Here is a 22,385-nt window from a genome sequence, read left to right as displayed (position 1 = left end):
TGTTTACTAATATGAAATGAGAGTTACTTTTTTATCCACCACAATGACATGTTTACTAATATGAAATGAGAGTTACTTTTTATTCAAGGTCATTCCAGTGTTTTATTAACACTTTGGGAATCATATTAAGCATGGTACATGCATAAAAAAAACAATCACACCTCATTTTTCAGGAGTTGAACTCTATAATTTGGGCAATATTGCGATTGCTGGTAATCATGGGCCATTAGTACCCAAATTTTATACCAAAAGTATCCTCATACTTTTATGATAACCCCAAAATAACTTACCAAATTAAACCAACAATGCTTAGAATAATATTATTTATATTATAAGTAAATAGTTAGAATTATGTGAAAGTAATTTTTTTATTATATATGCTGTATCATATATAGTATTGAAGAGAGGAATATATCAATTGAATATTTTTTTTTTACTAATAAGTTGTGCACTTTAAGTGATTTTATGGAGAAGCGGATGTGAGGTACTTCTTTCAAAAAGGAATTCTGACCTATTTAGAATCACTCCCAAACGAGCCCATTTATCACATAAAATTACTTAGAGCATCTCCAACAACCTCTTCAACAACTTTGGAATTCTAAAATAGGTGAGTTACATAATAAAAACTCTCTCCAACAGCCTCTTTAACCTCAGTTATCAAAGCTGCAATCTCTTTCTCTCTCTTCAGGACTAGTAAATTGACTTTGGCTCTTCAAATATTTAATTTTACTTTGGAAAAACAAAATTTACCTTGAAAATGTTTTAAAAAAATGCATTTTTTTCTTTTCATATAATAAATACACATACATTTTTCATATGTTTTCATTATTTTCCATGATATTGCATTAATTGAATTGAAGATTCTGTTGGAGCAAAAATTATTCAAGTAGCAAATAAGGCTTTTCAAATTACCACGTAAGTCGACAAACTTTAATTTGAAGAATTTTATTTGCTACTACTGTTGGAGATGCTCTTAGAATTAAGGTGATCATTACAAAGAAGTACCTTCTCGTCATAACGAGCTCTTATATTCACTTCGATTCCAAGCTACAAAAAACCACATGCACAATTTCCATTTAAGTCACGTGCGCCACTCGTGCAGTCCACTATTTATTACCAAGGAAATGAAAGACTGATATAGTGCCTACTCGTTCCCTGCACTCGGTTCCCTTCTCGTTGAGGCTTCGGCCTTTTGCTTTTCTAGGGTTTTTTTTCTCTCTCTCTCGCCAATCCAGACGCTGTCGTTTCTGGACTTTCCAATTCGCCGAGATGAAGCTCACTGTAAAGACCCTCAAAGGCAGCCATTTCGAAATTAGGGTTCAGCCCACTGACACCGTGAGCATCTTTCTTCATCTCCTTTTTATTTTATTTGAATTTTGAATGTTTTTTGCTCTTGTTCAGTCTGTATAGCTAGGCAGAAAACAAGGAAATAAAAAACATAATGAAAATTCAGATTTTTGAAACTTTTTCTTTCGTTTCTGGGCACCACAAGAATTGAAATGTCATTAATTTTGCTTAAATATATCTATATTTTATTTTATTTTATTTATATGCACATTTACTTACATATTGCATGAACATAATTGCATAAAAGAATAACTTTAATACAAAGTGGTTGTTGTATAGAAGTTTGATGTAATTAGCTGCATTGAAATTTAATATATTTATAATGTACATTTATTACTTTGAATATAAGGTTATGGCTGTGAAGAAGAACATTGAAGATGTACAAGGAAAAGATAATTATCCATGTGGGCAGCAGTTATTGATTCACAATGGAAAGGTCTTGAAAGATGAAACTACATTGGCTGACAACAAGGTCACAGAAGATGGTTTTCTTGTTGTCATGCTTAGCAAGGTATTTTTCTCTTAAATCCAAGGGCAATGTGCTAATTATATTCAAAGTTGCTCTTACTCAAATATGGCTGCCACTATTTATTTATTGATTTTTTAATCAATTATATGATTTCCGTACTTCACTTTTGGATACTTTGCTCTTGGTTCTAAGATTAGTAAAGAAGTTTCTTACTATGTGCTGTTTGGCAATTTTTGGTACTAGAAATCAGTAATAATAGAGATATTGCTAGTTTGGACATATGTGTTTTATCTCATCATGATTGGTCTTACTTTCAATCTGATGAAACATATAAAAACAGTAGGTAATGGTAATGCAAAACTTTTCTGCCAAAAACGTGTATACTATAAGTTAGGCCATGACTTTTGTACAGTATTATTGGCTTCTGTACATTAATAGTTATCCACTACCTATATGGGAGTAATGGTTAAACATTCGTATGGAAGGGGATAATTAATAAATGCGGCAAGATACACATGCTTCCACACCTCTATTTTGGGAAGAGGACAAGTTTCATTAGTTTTTATAGTTTATGATTTAATCAAATCAGATATTAGTCTAACAATGCTGAGGATTTGAGCCTAATAATTTTGGCTTTGGAAGTAATATGTTGGCATTTCGAGTAATATGTCAAGGTAATTGTCATTATATGGAGTGCAAGAGTCTACAACTTTAAGAATTAATGGAGCTTCCGTGAATGCGTGGCTAACAAAGAATTTATTTGGTGTTTGTTCTAAAGTGAGGTACATAAATGAAACCAATTTTAGAAGGTAAGGCCCTATTTTTTACTCAATAAAATGTGATATAATCTACAAAAATACAAAAAAAGTTAACACTCATCTGATTGATATTAGAAGGATAAGTCTGTGTGTATGTGTGAGCATGAGAGGGAGAGAGAGAGGCTAGAGAGAGAAAAAGCAGAAAAAACAAAAAAAAAACTACAATTCAGTAACGATGAGAGAATCCTTTAAAACTGAATCAGATTTTATGCTAGTAATATTACTAAAAGGGAAATAGAGATTGAATTAGGGGATAATTAATAAAATATTGGATGGGAAACATATGAATGAAATATGTAAGTTACTCGTATAATAATACGTGAAAAATATGTAAGTTCTAATTTAGTATTTTTTTATAATAATACGTGAAAAATACATGTATAATATGCAAGTTGTACCTATATTATTGAAACATATGTGATAATACATGTATTAAATGTGAAAATACATATGCATGTGTATATTACCGTATATTACCCATATAATACATTTGTTTTTTGAGAAACATGTCTTCTATAATTAGGAAGTGTTCTGGAGATGGAAGTACTTTAAAAAATACATATGTGCATAATGTGCATATTATATGCAAATTTACTAACTATGATTAACAGTTCTAGGTTGTGTATACAGTTTATCGTCTTTTAGAAACTTGGGATATATTAATTGTTTCTGCTGTTATGCTGGGAAAAAAAAAAACACTCTTATTTCTAATGAAGCAAGAATGCCTATTTTCTGATGGTATACTAATATTCTTATTGTGATACTATATATTAGCTGTGTTCCTGATTAAGTTGTTTTGAATCACTATATATTGTTTAGTTGACATGCAATCAGATTTTCATTTGTTCTTTTATTCGTTGGCTTGCACAAATGATATTTTGTAAAGATATATCATCTAAGAAATGTAATATCCATTCTGGAGCATGAATTATTTTGTAAAGACATACCATCTAAAGACATATGTCTGTTCAATGGTATATGTTCTCATCTCCTTGTACTTTGCTAATTGATTTGGGTAGTTCTGGAAGTTTAATTTGCTAATGGTATATGTTCAATGATACATGTTTGCTTTACCACAAGTTATCTGTATTCTAAAGTTTAACCAAGATTGGCAGACGACTTTAGAAACTTGTTTTATTGTCTGCTTTGTCTGCAATCTGCATAAGCCCTTGTCCCTACCATTTTTGTCTCATTTTCTTTCTGCCAATTTTCAGAGTAAAACTTCAGGCTTAGCAGGGGCTTCATCCGCTCAGGTATTATTATCAATCGTTCTTATTGTTTTCTGGGCGGTTTTTTTCCTGGTTGTATTTTAATGTTTAAGCTAATTCTTGTATCTCTGTGTTGCAGCCTACTTCCACAAATCCTCCTGCAACTCCACCAACCACAAATTCTACAACCAGACCTGAAGCTCCTGCACAACCACCGTGAGTTTACATGACAAGGAGCCTTTTGAACTTGTGTTTAGATTAAATTAGTTCTCTTTAACAAACCTTTACTTTTTGTGCTGCCGCAGACCCGTACAGAGTACCATATCTGCTTCCGACACTGCAAAGTATGATTCTTTATCCTGATATTATATTTAACAATCTATGGCAAGGGCTGAAGATACTTGTACAACGGTTAAGAGTTGAATTACCTTAGGTTGTTGCATTAAGTTGCAGTTGTTACCGCGGAATCAAGTACAGTGATTGAAATGAATTTTACTAAGCATCTTTTGAAGGCTGGAATCCTCTGTTCGAGTTGAAGGCTAATTTTTTTGACACTTTCACGTGGATGACTAGAGTTCTTTTCCTTTTCCCTCTCATGGCCTTCATTGTTTCTTTATGATTTTAGCCTTGTATACTTCTTGTATACCTGGTTTGTGCCCACTGGCTCCTTTTAATTAAGTTAATTTATTTATCAAACAGAAAGCATGCACAATCACTGTGTTATAAAATTAATTTTGAAGATTGCAGTTTGCAATGGTGGTCTGTAATCAGATATTAAGGTTGAAATTGGATGCTAACTGTCAATGCAAAGTTTTCCAAAACCATCTTGGTACATGTGACTTGAGCCTTGAAGTCAAGCTCCTGAACTTAGTTAAGTTTATTGACCAGGTTGTTTGTTAACTTTTAACTTGCTTAAACAAATTCTATATATACAATCAGATAATTATTAATTAATGTAGATGTAGCTAGGATGGGCTGCTCAATGTGAATATCCAGTGATGTAGTGAATGTATTATCCATGTTGGCATGCTATTGGTTTAGTTTAGGCATATTTATAATATATTCTTGTGTGGTATGAATTTGAATTTTTTTAGGGTAATCCGGAGACTGTTCTTATAGTCCTCATTTTAATTTGTTTTCTTTAATGTATTTTAAAAGAACAGTGTTTATTTAAAATTAAAAAAAAAAAAAACAATGTTGGGTTCCCCTTGCATTGTTTATTGCTTCCATTGGCATAGACCATGATGATTTAAGTCCTGTTTCAACTGCAGTGTGCATACTGATACCTATGGTCAAGCTGCTTCAACTTTACTTGCTGGTACTAATCTTGAGCAGACTATTCAACAAATAATGGATATGGGCGGTGGAAACTGGGACAGAGAAACAGTTACACGTGCACTTCGAGCGGCATATAACAATCCAGAGAGAGCAGTTGACTACTTGTACTCTGTATGTCTAGATTTCTTAAACTTGTTGCTGTTATATTGATCTTTATTTAGCCGCTGACATAGTGTTCTTCAGAGTATTCCAGAAACAGCAGAAGTTGCAGTGCCGGTAGGACATTTCCCGGCAAGCCAGGCAACTGAAACAGGGGCAGCCAATGCTGCACCTGTCTCTGGAGCACCTAACTCTGCTCCTTTGAATATGTTTCCTCAGGTAAAATGTAGGATTGTTGGATATGTTTCCTTTACATTTACTTAGCTGTGTATCTAAGCTGGAGTCCTCCAGGAAACACTCTCTGGTGCTGGTGCTGGTGCACCTGGATCCCTCGCCTTCCTCAGGAATAATCGCCAGGTAAGCTTCCTGTTATAATATTTCCAACTAAGATGTATATTCTGTATATTGGATTCTATAAATCAGCAAATCAACTCAATTGAACTTGTTGACGTTTTTATAATATTGGTATTGGAAACAGGGTAGATGGCGCATGTGTTGAGTGGAGATAGTATACGAGTTTATAATACATTTTTATCATATCACTTATTTTTACATTTTTATTTCATTCTTGTATTTTCTGGGAAGAAATAATGTTGTAGAAGCAACCAAAAGAAGATATCATTCTCTTTGTAGCAAGCCACGTTTGGCTAAATTATGTCATATAGTAGTACAAAAGCTCTATTACATGCTTCTAATGAAATACTAAATGTTGGAGATCATGTTTGATTCAGTTTGCATGTTTTATTCACTTGTTGACTATGTAAGGTTTGCTCTACTTAATGTCTGTTTTCGTTATAGTTCCAAGCGTTGCGCTCAATGGTGCAAGCAAATCCACAAATTTTACAGGTTTGCATTTGCTTTATGTCTTAGATTAAAAATTGTGATGTTTTCTTTTAAATGTCTCACAGTTGCTTTGTGCTGCTTTTGTTACAGCCCATGCTGCAGGAGCTTGGAAAGCAAAATCCCCATCTTTTAAGATTAATTCAGGAACACCACACTGAGTTCCTTCAGTTAATAAATGAACCTCTTGAGGGTTCTGAAGGGTGAGTATCATAAAAAAGACCCAATTAATTCATACGTAGAAATTGTCTAAATCATGACTTGCCTTTCTTATAAAAGTACTCCATCTTCCAGTGACATATTTGATCAGCCTGATGGCCCTGACCAAGATATGCCTCATGCCATCAACGTAACCCCGGCTGAGCAGGAGGCCATTGAACGAGTATGTATTTTTTTTATTATCAAGATTGAACGAGTATGTATTCTTTCTGTTCCTGAGAACTGTTGCATGTAATCTTTTTACACACACTGATTAGTTTGGTATTTTCTATAGCTCGAAGCAATGGGATTTGATAGGGCCTTGGTCATCGAGGCATTTTTAGCATGCGATCGCAATGAAGAATTGGCAGCAAACTACTTATTGGAGAATGCTGGAGATTTTGAGGATTGAATGATTGTCCTAGACACCCAGTTATGCTTACCCCATTGGATTCATAGTTTTATTCTTTTGAATCCGCATCCTTGACACTTGCAGCATCTTTACTCAGGTAGTGCGTGTAGTGTTTGGAGCAACTTATGTCCCCAGATAATGAATTTAATTAATAGTAATTGTTTTTGCCAGATTGAATTTTTAAATAGAACATCTTTTGCTGAGGTTTATTTCTTGTGAGAACAGTATGTTGACAAAGGAAAGGTTGAGTTTCTTTTTCCTTCGAAAAAATATCTTTCGTCTGCATCTCAAGAACAATAGGGGTTCAATAAACACAGAATTTATTTAACTTATTTTTCTTTTAATATTATAGTTCTCTATTTTAACTTGTGTTTTTTAAATGTTACATCTTGTCATCTTTATTTATTTATTATTATCAGAGAATTAGCATCCTTATTCTGTCATCGATTTTTGGTATTGTTCCTATACTGTATGAAATTTATTTCAATTTAAGTATACTTTAGGGACGTAAATTTTTTTAATTATTTCACTAAGGGTTTGTTTGATAACCACTTCGGTGAAAACTATAAACATGTTATATAACAGTTTTCATTTTTTATTTTCAAAAAAAAGTTAATTTTCAAAATCATTCTTATTTTTTTAAAATAATAAACGGCCTTCAGTATTTTTTAACCCTCCTTTCTCACTGCCCAATTTTACATTATCGCACATACATTTCAATCTGGTCTTAAAATTCGGTATTTGGGACCTCTTGACTTGGAACCGATAGTCTGACTCTTGTTTTCACCTGCATGCCCAATCTGAGCCTTGGGACTTCCATAACCAGAATTCATCGTAACTCTGAAAAATGTTACAACATGCACTTTCATTCTATGACCTCAAATTTAGAATTTGACCCGATAAAAATTTAATTTCCAAGTTTCGGGTAAGATTGAAAATTGTTACCAAATAACTTTTAAACAACTTTTAAATTTTCTTTTATTTGAAAAGTGAAAAAGAGTTACTAAACAAGTTTATTATTTTCAAGGTCCCAAGGCTCGGTTTCCCCTCTTCCCCAAATTGGCCTTTATAAAAATAAAATAAAAACTTTCCTGTTTTCAGTTTTATACAAATCAAAACTAAGTTTTATACAAATCAAAACTAAAAACCAAAAAAATGAAAACTAAAATGGTTTTCAAACAGGTCCAAAATTAAACATTATATCAATTTAACCTCCATGAATCAACCAAATCGGTAACGCCAAATCTAAATGACGGTTGCGACATTTTGAATTGCTTGATCCTTTTTAAGGAAAAAGAATTAGAAACCTGTCTAAAATGGTGTTGGTCACTCTTCACCAAAGATAAATATGTTCTAATTCCCTAGGAATTGCAAACGTAGAAACCATGAGAATTGGAGTGGAGAAATCCTTTTATTTGCATCGAAATCTCCAAGGCTTTGCTTGTTTTCACAATCTTCAAATCATATAGTTAGAATTGCTGATGAGAGAGAACAAGGCCGCGTAAAAAGAAATGGAACAGAGGCTAGAACCAAAACCAGGCTTGACATTTCCTTATCCATACCTAGATGGTGCATGTAAGAATCTCAAGGGCTAGCTCAAGTGGTAAGCCAAGTATTGAAAACAGATCAAATCTAATAAAGAAACTTTTGGGGATATCACTGATAATACTGTTTTGCTCATTAACATGTAGTTTACCAAGCACAATTGGTTATTCCAAAAGTCAACACATACCATTCTATTTACAAAGCGGATAGTATTTTAAGTACAATAGAAGATGCATACACACAATAAATATACTTGAGACACTGATGAGCAAACCCTTTATCTCTATTTTGGTGGTGGCAGGGTTCAGAATTCCCTTTCGGGGAACAGAATAGGAGCCAAAAGAGACCAGATGAACAGACCTGCAGTTGCCCAACTAGTCACAATCCTCACCCACACAGATGGCCACCCAACGTCAACCAACTTCCCGCTCTCCCCAACTGAGGTTGTCCACCCTGTCAGAAGCATTGCCGAGTACATACTAGCAAGAGAGAAGATGATGTGGAAAAACGAATATGAATATGATACTGGCTTTGCCTTCTCTTTTTCTTCATGTTCGTCTGCCTTGTCCAATGGAAGCAGAGGCTTTCCAGCACCTTCACCAGGCAATAAATTTACAGAAAAAGGAATATTAGTAGTATAGCAAAACTAGATAGCCTATCAATGTTAATATTTTTGCCTTCAAAATTTTCTCATGTAACCAAACATCAAATACAATTGTTCAAGAAACAAAAACAAAATAATTGTAAGACAGTTCTAAGCACAATTTTCTCGGTTAGTATAGACAAATTGCATATCTTGAAACAAGAGTTTTAAAGGTTCTGCCAAGAATTACCTGCACGAGGAGAACTTGGTGGGGAGAGGAGAGTCGTAGAAGATCCAGCACGAACAGCAGAATAAACCACAGAAAGAACAGTGGTTAGCAAACCAAGGGTAAGGGTCCCAGTGGAAACAGCTTTGGAATGTTTGTGAAGACCATTGCACTCATATTCCCTTGGTTCACTGGCAAGTGCACTGTAGCAAAGGTATGTGCAATACATAGATATAACTGACGCTGGCAAAATGCTGCCATTTACCTGTATAACATAAAAATGATAACTAAGAAATGATAATACTGAATTATTACGAATGAACCTGCATACATCAACATACCATGGCTACACATGTAAAACATCAGAGTATAAGTGTAATAAGAACTATACCAATACAAAATATGTGCAACCAAGAAGCTAAGCAACATATACTCTTTTAAGCTAAGTGGAAGTACGGTTCTAGAATCTAGATTTATGGTGTGTTTACTAATTGGAATTCTCATCAGGAATTGAATTCCCCCTATGAAGATTCCTGCATTTACTTCACATCAAGGAATTGAAAATAGGTGGGGCCCAAACAAAATTAGGAATTGAATTCCTGATTTTGGAGGAATTCAATTCTTGGGTGGGAAGTGGTATTCTAATTCCTGGAGAACTAAACTATTAGGAATTCATCTTTTTTACCCATTATATACTCACACAATTTTAAATTTTTAAAATTTGTCATCTACTTTAACCTAACAACGAGTACATTTTAGTAATTAGTACCACTCCTACCCCAATTCCAATGATTTAGTAAACAACTTCAACTCCTCAATTAAATTCTCCTCAATCCAACTCCTCCTCAATTAAATTCATCCTCAATTAAATTCCTCCTAATCTAATTACGGATTAGTAAACATGCCATTAGTATTGAATACATATGCTGCTCTCAACAGAATAAAGAGATAAATAGTAAACTGAACCAAGTTTATGAAAACCTCACTCATCACCTGCATTGCCTTATAACAGATGACCATAATCTGGAGAGCGATATACTTCTGGGTTAGCCCAAGAAGATAGTTAACTCATCTATACAAAGCATGAATCGATGTAATCCCAATTTAATATATCATTTTCAGTTTTAACTAGTCAGACTTTGCAATGTCCCATGGAAATAGAACATGGTTTCCTCCTGATTCCTCCCTCTCTTCCTTGTTTGCCTCTTTCTTTGTCGTTGCCCAAAAAGAAAAGAAATAAAACAAGGGCTATATTTTTTTCCTCTGTGTGTTCTGCAACACAGGTCTATCACTGAATCTATAGCTAGTCTCTCTGCCCTCATAGAAGCAGTAAAAGATAAGCCAACAATCTCTTGGATTATAATCACCAATATCAGCCTTATACAACTTGTATTATCCCTCTTCATTTTTTATTTCTTCTCGTTGTATCTTTGCAAACATGAGATACAATTATGGTGTTATTGTTTTCTTTTCCTTTTTTGGTAACTGATTATAATTGCTATAAAGAAAGAAACATGAAATTTACAAACTTACAGCAGGATGCAGAGCGACTATGAGAAAAAGGAACACACAGATCAGAGTCATGACAATAAAGAAGGTGTTGAGCCCACAGTCATGTCCAGATGGTGTAAACCAATGGAAAAGAAGTCCAGAGAAGACAAATGTTGCCAGATAACAAACAAGAGAAACAACAAAAAGAGCAATGTACCTATATAAACGATGAAGATTCAAGTTAAAATCAATATAAGAATGTAGAAATGTGAAAATAAATAGTAGATACTTGAGGAAATAATAAACTAACCAGAACTGCTCATCATATCCAACCCATTTGTCATTCCACCCATGAACAAAATCCAACAAAAGTACAACTTGTACAAGGAGAAAAAATCCTGAGCCAAACTTTGAAATTGTCTCTGCAAACACGATATTTAACTGTCAAATTTAGTCACACAAATGAAAAGAGTTTCCAAAAATGTAATTAACAGATGAAACTAAATTCAGAAATTAACATAAGAGACTTAAATAGTAATCCAAACTTCTCAGTTTCCTTGCATGACAAATCATGGCCACAAACCTTTTATAGCATCAGGATACTCTAATATAGCCCAGACACTGATGCCTTAGCTGCTTGACTATGCTCAAACCTAGGTACATTTTAATTCACTAAAAAAAAATTAAGAGCTATATATATATATATACCCAAAAATGAATCATAATTCACAGATGGATGTAGAACAATGTTGGAGTGCTAACCTAGCTACTATTCTCTAGGTTCAACATATGCAAGCCCATAAGTAAGTTCTCCAATTTGTAAAGCCTATTTTGATTTAGCAATAGAAAATTTTTCAGGAGTCCAAAAATAGTATAGAAAACATAAAAAGATGAGTGAATAATCTAAGATTACACTAAAACAGAAAATCACCACTATTATCATTCCGCTGAAGTACACGAAGCGATCACAGAAAGAAATAGAAATAAGCAGATGACAAGGACATACTAGTTGTCACAGACAAGGTATTCTATTATGATAACTAAATAAACTGAACTCACAACAGTATGATATACTGTTTTGATTGCAATAAGAATTTTCAAATGCAATAAGTGCTAAATCATTAAGAGTTTATCATTGATGTAAAGAAAAAATCATGTTGCATGTATGCAATACTGTTCAGATGTGACAACATGAGATATACTAAATATATTTACTTTGAAAAGAAAGCGCAATCATGACATTTCTTGTCTGTTCAAAATTTAAGAAATAATAAGATGATTGGTCTCTGCGGGCAGAGATTAGCAGTAACTAGGTCAAGAAAGGTCAACAAATGTACTGAAGTTTAGCATCTGATTTTTTTCTTAAACATAGTGCTTACCATAGAAGCTAACAATCTCATTTGGTATGAAAAACATGAAGATCACTAGAAGGCACCAGGATATAATTTTCATCATCCATCCACCATGGTGCAAACTATCACGGGGATCCTTCTGGCTTTTCACGCCAACCATCATAACAGCTAAAGTGGTGAAGAAGAGAAAATTTCCCAAACTAACACGAAGCACTGCATCTGTTTCAAACCACTCCCTGTTATGTGTCTGATTAAACTGAGTAATCCCTGCATCAATAACCAATCTGAGATCAGTGTCATATGCAAGACCACATACCACTAAACCCAAGAACCAAACAATCCTCTAGTTGTAGTCAAACTTCCATGGGAAATCAAAAAAATTTCATCCATTTAAAGACATAATGTTATTATGAGTTTCTTATAAAGCATTACCAAACATTCAAAACATCTGTACAGAGTACAGCAAGTATATCATAACACCACAGCCTAATATTTGGAATGATGGAAGAGGTGGCTTACAAGGAATCTTTTCCAAGAGGGGAGCTGCGACCTCACGGAGAATCCATGAGACGATCAGAGAAAGCGCAAAGAGCCCACAGTATGCAATCCTTGCAGACCGGCGGCTGATACTCGACACCACCGTCCGGCACGCATCGCATGCGCAAGCAGCGCAGCACGACGCCAGGCACGAAGCTGCCCACATCTTCTTCTTTCACGCCTCACCCACCGATCACTCTTTAATAAGCAAATTAATCCTAAAAAATAAAAAAATCAAGACTTTATCATATGAAATACAAAACCTTGATGGAATTTTCAACTAAATACGAAAATTTTATGTAAGTTCCAGGCCTTGAGCTTTATTCAAAGCCCTATTTGAGATTGCAGCTCAATTCAATAATTCAACAAAGAAATTATAAACCTGTATTGCAAAAAAACTAGAACCCTAGAAACAACATAAACAAAATGAGAAATTCGATCAGATTGAAAGAAACTTATACAAAACCCATGATGTAATTGATGAAATACATATTAATTGTTCCTGAAATTTGATCATACAATTCTAATAGTAAAGAATTAAGATCGACTACCTTCTGGAAATTGGAGAGCAACGAGCAAGAGAGCGAAGATTGATTAATGAAAGCTACAAAGACTTTTGCTTTTAGGTTCGGATTCGAATTTTCCACTGTTTTATTTGACCTTGTCTCAAGTCCAACTGAGTCGCCACGTTGGTCGGGTCGGGTTTTATTCTTAGATATTTCCACAAAAGGGAAATTTGCGGCTTTACCCTGGCTCACCTAATTTATTCACTAAAAGCTCGTTTGGTACGGTGGATTAGCATGGACTGGACTAAATCCTGGGACTGTCTAGTATTGGCTCGGATTGGCCTAAGCTGGATTAAGTCCTGACCTACGTTTGGTGCTGCGTCAGACTAAAAAGTTGGATTGTAAAAATAGTGAAGACCTATGTTTGGTGATGTGTTGAACTAAAAAATAATTATTGTAATAATTAGATTTAAAACAATAATAAAAAGAAAACATCTAAAATTCTGATATTTTTTTAAAGGCTAAAATTATGTTAAATAAAAAAATCATCAGATTCAGACCCAACCCAACCTCCTCATTCTTTTTATCTTTTTTTTTTCTCTTTATTTTCTTTTTCTTTAATCAGAAACCCAACCTCCCCATTCTTTTTATCTTTTTTTTTCTTTAACAAGAAACCTCCCTCATTCTCTCTCTCTCTCTCTCCCCCATCGCAACCCAACCTCCCCATTCTTTTTTTCTTTTCTTTTTTCTCTCTATTTGTTATCTTTATTCAAAAACCTCCCTCATTCTCTCTCTCCCATCGCAACTCACTTCCACAACCCTTTTTTCTCTCTATTTTTTTTTTTCCTTTAATCATAAACCTCCCTGATTCTCTCTCTCATTCCCATCGGAACCCACCTCCACATCCCCTTTTTCCCCAATTCTTCTTCTCCCCCCTTGACTCCTTTTTATTCAATTGAGAAAGCCCTAGGCAAAGGCTTCAGCAAATGCGTTTTCCACACATGTCCTCTTCGATCTTGTCCAGTCGGTGATTTGGGTTTGTTTAGTTGCAGAAATTAGGTAAACTCATGGTGGTGGTCTGAAGGGTTGATTGGAGCGGGGGGGGGGGGGGGGGGGGGGGGTGGGGGTGGTTGATTCAGGCCAAGGATCTGACTTCAATGAATATGGTTTACTAAAAACACAAATAAAGAAAATTCAATTTCAGGTTAAGAAGAAGAAGAATTAGTTCGGACTCGTGTGTTCAATCTAGCGAGGGCACTATATTGCGAACCACTTTTCAACCTCTCTAAATTAGCGGAGCGAGTGAGGGGTTTTGTTTACTGTTGGACTATATAATCTCATTTAAGTTAGTCCCTTACCCTACCAAACATGGGTTTCAAGTACTATTTAAGCTAGTCCAGTACAGCAAGGCCTGCCAAACACAGCCTAATATCCTTATTTTGAAACCCAATTACAAATGCTCCTTATAAAAATTCCATATTGATAGCCTATTGCTCATCTTTCACTTTTGTTTAGTCGTTCTAAGCTCTCTCAAATCCTCTTTCACAATTTCTCTATCTCACTCACTCAGCCCTCCTCTCCTCTCTTCTCTCTCTCTCTCGCTCGCACCCACTTCGGCGATGGTCACTGTCACCTCCTCAGAAACCCTAACCCACATCAGCGATGACGACCTCACCCTTTCCACCTCCATTCTCATTCTTTGTCACCTCTTTCGACCTCCATGCTTAGAGATGGCGTCTCAGGTAGCCAGCTCAGCTTTTCTCCTACATATATGGGTTTTCTTCTCCTTCTTTCAATTTCATATATGGGTTTAGATTTTTGGTGCTTGATGTGAGTTCAAGTCCCTGCAAGTCAAATTTGGGTGAGATTGTATAGAAATTTGTTGAAACATAATTGTGGGTTTAATTTAAAATTTTACTCTATGTTTACAATTAATATTTTCAGCTTGTGTAGAGAATGTTATTTCAGTGGGATTATACAATAACTTTTTGAACCAAAATTTTGGGATTGTGCAACAAATATTTCTCAATTTGTCTTAAGGAATATTATGCTTGAAGCTTGTCCAGTCTACAATGATTTTGAAGATTTTCTTTTGCTTATTGAATTTGATTACTGAGTTAGGTTTTTATTATGACAAAAACAATTGAAGAAGCACAGTTATTTGGTTCAATGATCTGAATTTTTTTTGTTCTATTCTGGGATGTGATTTTTGAATGAACTACATAAATGGATTATGTCTTGAGGTGGAGGATATCTCTAAAAGTGATTGTGGAGTTTGTAAATTTTCTACAGTCCTCAAGGTTGGTATATGCCAAGGTTGTGTTGGTGTCGTGAAAAGAGTTCTTGGAAAACTTGAAGGTTTGTTGACACCTCTTGCATTTATCCAGTTCCATTGTCTTGCTCTTCTTCTTCTCTGAGACTGTGCTTCTTTAACTGTTTGAACAATGCCAAATGCACTATTGATGATATCCTTATTTGTATTTTTATTTGCCTACCAAGACACACATTCACTTCATCCATGTTTATAATAACTTTTATATTGCAATTGAGTAGTACGAAATTGTGTGCATGAAAGTGAACTTTAATTTTGCAATGGTACTATCTTGTGAAAGTTTGCTATATGAAGAATTGGGTCATTTAGAAAAGCCAACAATCTGTATGAAGATAGGATTCTTGAAGGTAGTCCTTCACTGGAGAAACCACAGATAGATTTCTTAGAGGTATATATAACTCAGCAAACTTCAAGCTCATCTCTTAAATGATGTATATCATAATTTTTTTTTTCTTCTATTAAAAAATGTATATCATACTGCAGTTTTACATTTATGCACTCTATTTGTTGTAGTGCCTATAAATGTATGTGTATGATACTTGTAGTGCCTGTAAATATGTCTGAACTTGTTTTGGTATTGGTTTCTGAAACTATTTTGGTATTGATTTTTGTTATGAATTTTGGAATTGATTTATGTTTTGAAATTGGTTTCAGTTGTGATTGAATGTTATGTTTTTGTTTCCATTGTGATTGAATGATTTGCTTTTAATATGCATTTTTGATCCATTTTATACAGATGGAAGATTGTCTTGTTTCAAGTGGCAGCGTTCTCTTGGGGAGGAAATTGCTAACTTTTACCTTAAATTCAGTTTTAAGAGGAGATGTCATCGAATTTTGCTAATGTGTTAAAATTCCCGGCCAAGAGGAGATGTAAATTTTTTATTTTTTGCCACTTTCTTATTCATATCTTATGAAAGTCTTCAACTTGTGTAGCATCTGTACATCCTTTATGTGTAGCATCTGTATCAACCAGTCAAGAAAGTTTTCAACTTGTAGGTGGCCATTAAAGTATGGGATATCAGCCTTAATCTGAAAATCGTCCATGTATTGGTTACGATTATTCTGATTAGGTGCGATCGGGGGCTATTCCTGTAGTTCTTCTTAAGACTCGTTGTCACTCCCAACAATAGGACGTTGTACGTGGGCACCTCCATTAGGTCGCAGTGGAGGGTTTTGGTTGGTCTCAAACTCAGCACGAGTAACAACTTCCCCTGTGCCACGTGTCCTATCACCTCCATCCTGGTTGTTCACCGGGCCGGTCATACTTATTCTGATGCGAACTGATGTAGCATGACAATTGCTTGGCTAAAACCTTAGTTTAAAACATATAACTCTGGAATCCACCAGGAAATATGAGAGAACCTTAGGTTTATTTGATAAATCGGAATAACAAAACATAACTCTAACCACAGGTAAGGTATGTTTAAATACACCTAGAAACCCTAGGAATAACAAAGGAATTAAAATAGGAAAATAACAAAGTTTCCAAAAACTGTAAAAACTTTAAAACTAAATTTCGTGCTAGTAAATGATCTCGGATGCCCAAAAAGCCCATATGTCATAGTGAAGAGATGAGTTTTACTCATAACGCCATTCTCTTTGAATTGACATGTCATGGGCCAGATTATGAGCTCAGAGCCCAAATTTGCAGCTTACTCGATTTGCCTTTGCTCGCATTGCTGCAACTCCTCTTCAATTGCTTCCGCCATCTGTTCTACATAAATAAGTCCACTATGGCGTTTTGAATAAAAAGATAAAAAGTCCATTGTGATGATTTCTTTTGAGCCATGTTTAGATTGAAGTTCCCCATCACCCGTTTTAGTCTATATTCTCAATCAAATCTTTTTCCCAAAACCTGCTCTCTAATACCGCTCATGTTCTCTAAATTTAATTATACGTTATTTTTTACGGAGGTTGCTGCAAATAACCAAATTGTTCTTTGGTAGGGTTGTTGTTTTCGTTTATTTGTTCACTCTTATGTGCAAATAGATCGTTGAAAATCATATTTTCTCAATATCTGTTATGGATGCAGTGGTGGGTGTGGCCGCGACAGCTCTTCTTCAAGTAGCGGTGGTAAGGTTTGTTTAGGATTTCGATTATGTTGAATTTATGAGCTTTTCTTTGATTGTACCGTTGAAGTTTATCTAATAAAATTTCTCAATGATGAAAAAACAAAACGTACCTCTAACTCAAATTGTATGTATATTCATGCGATTTCAATTTTAAAATTTTGCCAATTTTATTGGACTACACCTCATAGGTAACAAACCAAAACGCACCGTTTAAGGTACTGACTAACGCCTAACGCCCTCTATGATAATTAACGGCCCTTGAGCGCGTAGAAAAGACACAAAACGAGTGACACCTGCGCACGCAATCAGCAAATTTATTCTATTTGTGGTCAAAACACCGTGGACCGGACGGCCACTTCCTCCTCATCTCTTCTCCAAACTTCAAACCGAAACATCATATAAAGAAGGAGAAGAAGAAGGAGACACAGACCCCAAAAGAAACGAGAAGAAACGAAAAGAAAAGAAAAAAAAAAAAAAGAAGACCAAACGTAGAATACCCATCAAGCTCCTTTTGATCCAATCGAATTTTGCCTCATCTGTAAGTTTCCCACATCTTTTCCTTTTTCATTTCCCTTCAGATCTGAGCTACTGCTTTTATATGGGTTGTGTTTTGTTTTTCAATTTTTTTCCTTCTTGTTTCTTTGTATTTGTTGTTTTATGGATATGGGTTTTACGAGAATGACATGATTTGGATTGTTTTGGGTTATAAATGTGAAATGGGGTTTTTCATGTGAGATATTAGAATTGTATCATCAGGAAACGTGAAAGGGAAAGGAGATCTGGATTAGGTTCTATGAGAAAAGCTTAGGTAGAAGGTCAACTCTTGATTTGGATTGAACCCATTTGAGAAGGATAGCTGAATTATTGATAATCTACTGAAAAACTGAAAAAAGAAAAAGAAATGATAAATGCCCCCATGATTATAGCTTTTAAATTCTTTTTCTAACGCCTTCAGAGCACTGATAATGCTGTACCTTCTATATTTTGCGGTACGATCTGCTGGGATCTCACAGAACACAGTAAATTGGCTAATTTTTTCTGAATTGATGTCAAGAAATGTGTGATGTGTGTAGTTTGATGGCAACAATGAGCTTTAGTGCATGGTGCTGCTATGAATATATTTTGTTTATTTTTAACTTTTTGTCTAGGCACAGTATATTTTTCACGGATTTGAGTTCTAATTTTATAATGGGATGAATTTTCCTTTTTTCATGATATTGTTTTCCTTATAATGTATATTATTGATATAGTTATAATGTTAATCATGATGGAACTAAAAACTAGTAAATTAAGAATGATAAGCAGGTTGTGTAGTGATGAAGGGCTGGTGATTTGTGGATTTGATTTCGTCTGAAATCCTTCAAAATATATACACATATATATAATTTTTTTTTTAAATGGCCTTTAAAATATATATGATTGACAACTTTTTTCTTGTGTCATATACATCATCAGTGGTTGATACCTTCCTGGTCCTGTTTGAGTTGACAGTGCATGTTCATTTGTGTGTAGTAATTATTGTTTATCAGATATATTCTTACTGGGTATACTTGGGGATTTGAAGTGGGGTTACTGGGCTTTTTTATTGAGTTTAACTTATCAACATTGGATTGGTATTATAATAATAATATTTATTTTCTGATTTGAAACATAAGTTCTTTAATTAAAAAAAGAAAAAGAAAAACTACAGTACAGCCAGCCACTGTGCAACAAAGAGACGTTAGCTTATCTTGTTTACTCAATAAGCTAAACAGTAGGTAATCATTTTTAAAGTCTTGCTTGAAAGCAGGCTTACTTGGTAGTTGGGTTAGCATTCACTTAGAAGGAGACAAATAGGCTTGATTTTGTGGTAACTAAATAGACTAAGGAGCTGCTTTGACAATTATAATGAATTGAACTCAGTTTTATGTTGCAAACAAACCTTAAGAAATTTCAACTATACTTGGAGAAAATTTCAAAAGAGTATTTGATTCTCATGGTAAGACTACATATGCTTTTAAAAATCGCTTCAATTTTGGTTATGCAATGGGGCAGACAATTTTTTTTTTTGCTTCTTCCTGCAATTCCATCTGATTTTACTGCACACAGTGTTGCATCTTCATTTTTCAGAAGTTTATTATAGTTAAGGTGCCTTTGAAAAGTAGAATCTCATACTCATGTAACTAGCCATTATTTCAAGTTAATATTCTTTCCAGAACTTGGTTCTTATTTTTGGTAGGGTTTGGTTTGGGTTTTAGTTCTAATTCTATTTTCATGCTGAGCCAAACGTTTTGCTCTTGCAAATATTAAGATGCCAAGCTTCCATCCATCCGTAAAGTTTTGAACTTTTATGGACATGTTAGGAGAGTAGTCATTCTTGTGCATGGGTGCTTTTATCTTCTTGCATTGGACCTTGTCAGGTCTTAATTTCTTATTTTGGTAGATGTATGTGTGCTGTATTGTTCACATTTCTGGTGTACATAATCAAATTGGCATTGCCCTTCCTGATCTCTTGCATTATTCTTAGTCAAGAAGAACATATTAAAAGCTATTATGAATGTATTCCGTGGGTTCTTGGAGGATTTCAGTAAAGTTGGAGAAAAGCAAGTTTCATTGTAAAATTGATGTCATTTGCTACTTGTAATTTTCCTTGAAAGTTCGCCTTTAGTGCATGTGCTAGTCAGTATGCTTTTGCAAAAATTTTGTTGCTTTACACATTGCAAGATGTTGTGCATGAGAACTGTAGCTTGCTTTCTAGTACATTTTCCAGAAGTATGGTTCTCATTTTGCAGTTGCTGTTTTCAAGGAGAACCACTTTTTGTCAAGGCATAAAATCATCATTTTGTTGAGCCAATACGATCTTTCATTGTGTTTCAGTTCGCTACTAGCCAATAGGCTATTTTATGGAAAATTTGGACTAATTCGAGGGAAAATTTCCAAGAACAAACTCACACAAATTCTATTGGAAAGTATTTGTTAATGCTACAGGTCCTTCATTATATTATTGTCTTCAGAAAAATGTATCGCATTATAAACTTGCTTCAAGGCAGAATTATTTATATTTCAGTTTTTAAATTGAGGTCAGATGTTCTTCATGATGTATATCTGGGGACTTAAAGCATTCTTTGTATTGTAAGTCTTTTTCAATGCTTTCTGGCAGGTGCTTCTCCAGAAAGCACTACAAAGTGCTATGAGAACCCAGAAGCACTTTTCAAGAGTGTTTTAGCCCTCCCATAAGCATTTCCAATCAGTACGTATTGCTTGTTATTTTTGTTTATACTCTTTTTATAGAATTTATGTTCATATATATATATATATATATATATATATATATATATATATATATATTATATTACCATTCTAACTAAGATTTGGCTTTGGATGATGGTTGAACTTTTTTATCTTGTGCTAGAGGTTGTGAATTCAAGCTACATGATGTGCAATTTTTTTAAAATTCATACTTCTCGACCTTTCAAACCTGAATAGTGCTTGAACTCAGCCTGAAGCCTGATGGGCTGAGTTCGAACCCTTTGGGCTAGGCTCATTTTTGCTGGGCTGAGCCTCAGCTAGTCCACCCAATTGACATCCTTGATTGTACATAAATAATGTTGGTCTGTCAATGGTACTATACCTTTTGATTTATGATTTAGTAGGTTAATCCCTTTGTTTAGTTGGTCTTCGTGGCATAAAATTCAGTAATTTGTTTTCAGCATTTGTTAAAACTTGTTTCTTGTTGGCGTTTCTCTCATCCAAAGAATGGTTTGATAATTTCACTTTATTGACTTTTTTTGCTACATCCTTCTTCAAGTATGAATGTGACTGTTGATTATAACTGAAGATAGTCGTGCTAGTATGGTCATGTTTTCCTTAACTGTACCCCCTTTATCTCTGCGTTTAACTGTGTCCTCAATCTGTGTAACCTTGCTTGTAATATCAATGAATCTGTGAACACTTTCTCCTAATGATGAAAATTTGGCTTTCTTACCTGTCATCATGACCACAAGTTTGTGCAAACTTCAGGTAGTCTGAGCAAGGCCAGTACATATTATACCATGGTTCTTGACAGCATTTTGTCTTCTCCTGTTCGGAAGTCAGCCTCATTCAGAAAGCAGTTCTCACAAAATGAGTTGGGTAGCTGGTCGACTCTATTTCAGCGGCACCGCTTCCTCTTAACGGCCCTAGCACTCCTGACTTTCCTCTGCACTGTTTATCTTTACTTCGCTGTCACTTTAGGAGCCAGTCCAACATGTTCTGGGTTGAGTGGAACTCAAAAAGCGTTGTGTCGTTTGGAGCATGCAAAGACTTCAGTGGCCCATGGAAAATTGAAAATTCTTTAGCATGTAGATGATAATGATTTCCCTAAGTTTCTTTTTTCTTGGGTTCCTTTGATTAGAGTCGATTGCCAATTTAAATCATACTACTAAATTGTAGTGGGTTTTATATTTGTTCGTGAACTGATTGATTGGGTCATATATGCATAATATTTGTAGTATGGAAACACTGGTTTTACCATAATGATTATTTTTATTCAAAGAAACTAAAGCATGGTGTTATCAGATTATCTGCTTCGCTTGAAAGTCTATTTCTGTAAAGGAATGTGAGCTGGACTGGAACCATGTTTTTGCATAGGAGCTGAGTGCGGCTAGCAGAGATAAGAGTAAGAGGCTTGTAAGTACAGCTATTTTAGGTTTAGCTATTTTAATATTATTATATATAGTAAGGGGCTTGTAACTCGAGTCGTTTTTAGTTTTAGTTTTCATTATATTACACATGTATGTTGAATTATGTATACATTTCTATCTTTGATATCAAAATTTTATTTACATTAGTTGTGATGTGTTCCAACTCTAGTTCAAAATTGTACAAAGAATGTCAAGTTTCTTGCCCTTTTTAACCTCTTATATATTTGAAGAGACTTGTCAATTGACAACAAGAAAGTACTAATAATATTACAGTTAACATTATAATTAGCGACCATAACATTGTAGCAACTCTCTGTGCCTTCCGTATTTTTATTGAGTAAAGCTAACAAG

General features: G+C 34.6%; 3 protein-coding genes across 4 annotated transcripts; 2 read left to right on the top strand and 1 right to left on the bottom strand.

The window, feature by feature from the left end:
• Positions 1-1,136: 1,136 nt before the first annotated feature.
• Positions 1,137-6,938, top strand: LOC110769665 (ubiquitin receptor RAD23b). Its single transcript, XM_021973689.2, has 12 exons — positions 1,137-1,335; positions 1,697-1,858; positions 3,849-3,887; positions 3,982-4,058; positions 4,148-4,186; positions 5,114-5,291; positions 5,364-5,498; positions 5,571-5,636; positions 6,078-6,125; positions 6,213-6,322; positions 6,414-6,501; positions 6,613-6,938. The coding sequence occupies exons 1-12, from the start codon at positions 1,270-1,272 to the stop codon at positions 6,727-6,729; spliced, it is 1,125 nt and encodes a 374-aa protein (XP_021829381.1). The 5' UTR covers positions 1,137-1,269; the 3' UTR covers positions 6,730-6,938.
• Positions 6,939-8,362: 1,424 nt separating this feature from the next.
• On the bottom strand, positions 8,363-13,169 carry LOC110769661 (Serinc-domain containing serine and sphingolipid biosynthesis protein). The gene is made up of 7 exons (XM_021973685.2): positions 13,015-13,169; positions 12,446-12,681; positions 11,954-12,193; positions 10,885-10,996; positions 10,617-10,791; positions 9,108-9,348; positions 8,363-8,868 (listed from the first exon to the last, which is right to left on the bottom strand). The coding sequence occupies exons 2-7, from the start codon at positions 12,627-12,629 to the stop codon at positions 8,579-8,581; spliced, it is 1,242 nt and encodes a 413-aa protein (XP_021829377.1). The 5' UTR covers positions 12,630-12,681; positions 13,015-13,169; the 3' UTR covers positions 8,363-8,578.
• A 4,508-nt stretch (positions 13,170-17,677) lies between these two features.
• On the top strand, positions 17,678-22,180 carry LOC110769664 (uncharacterized). 2 transcript variants are annotated; one of them, XM_021973687.2, is made up of 3 exons: positions 17,678-17,911; positions 20,513-20,602; positions 21,373-22,180. In XM_021973687.2, exon 3 carries the CDS (start codon positions 21,405-21,407, stop codon positions 21,687-21,689), a length of 285 nt encoding a protein of 94 aa, XP_021829379.1. In that variant the 5' UTR covers positions 17,678-17,911; positions 20,513-20,602; positions 21,373-21,404; the 3' UTR covers positions 21,690-22,180. The 2 variants fall into 2 exon arrangements, with proteins under 2 accessions (XP_021829379.1, XP_021829380.1); XM_021973688.2 differs by lacking the exon at positions 20,513-20,602 and having other exon boundaries at positions 17,682-17,911.
• The last annotated feature ends 205 nt before the right edge of the window (positions 22,181-22,385 follow it).

Source organism: Prunus avium, chromosome 3 (assembly GCF_965620075.1).
Source record: "Prunus avium chromosome 3, drPruAviu1.hap1.1, whole genome shotgun sequence".
Taxonomy (NCBI): domain Eukaryota; kingdom Viridiplantae; phylum Streptophyta; class Magnoliopsida; order Rosales; family Rosaceae; genus Prunus; species Prunus avium.
This window is presented reverse-complemented; position numbering and strand designations above follow the sequence as displayed.

Bases quoted from the DNA above. Each gene is read 5' to 3' on its own strand.
- LOC110769665 (XM_021973689.2), top strand. From the start codon at position 1,270: ATGAAGCTCACTGTAAAGACCCTCAAAGGCAGCCATTTCGAAATTAGG. The intron at 4,187-5,113 runs GTATGATTCTTT...TTTCAACTGCAG, and splicing joins TCTGCTTCCGACACTGCAAA to TGTGCATACTGATACCTATG. The intron at 5,637-6,077 runs GTAAGCTTCCTG...TTTTCGTTATAG, and splicing joins TCCTCAGGAATAATCGCCAG to TTCCAAGCGTTGCGCTCAAT.
- LOC110769661 (XM_021973685.2), bottom strand. From the start codon at position 12,629: ATGTGGGCAGCTTCGTGCCTGGCGTCGTGCTGCGCTGCTTGCGCATGC. The intron at 12,194-12,445 runs GTAAGCCACCTC...TTATTGATGCAG, and splicing joins CCTCTTGGAAAAGATTCCTT to GGATTACTCAGTTTAATCAG. The intron at 8,869-9,107 runs GTAATTCTTGGC...TGCCTGGTGAAG, and splicing joins ACCAAGTTCTCCTCGTGCAG to GTGCTGGAAAGCCTCTGCTT.
- LOC110769664 (XM_021973687.2), top strand. From the start codon at position 21,405: ATGGTTCTTGACAGCATTTTGTCTTCTCCTGTTCGGAAGTCAGCCTCA.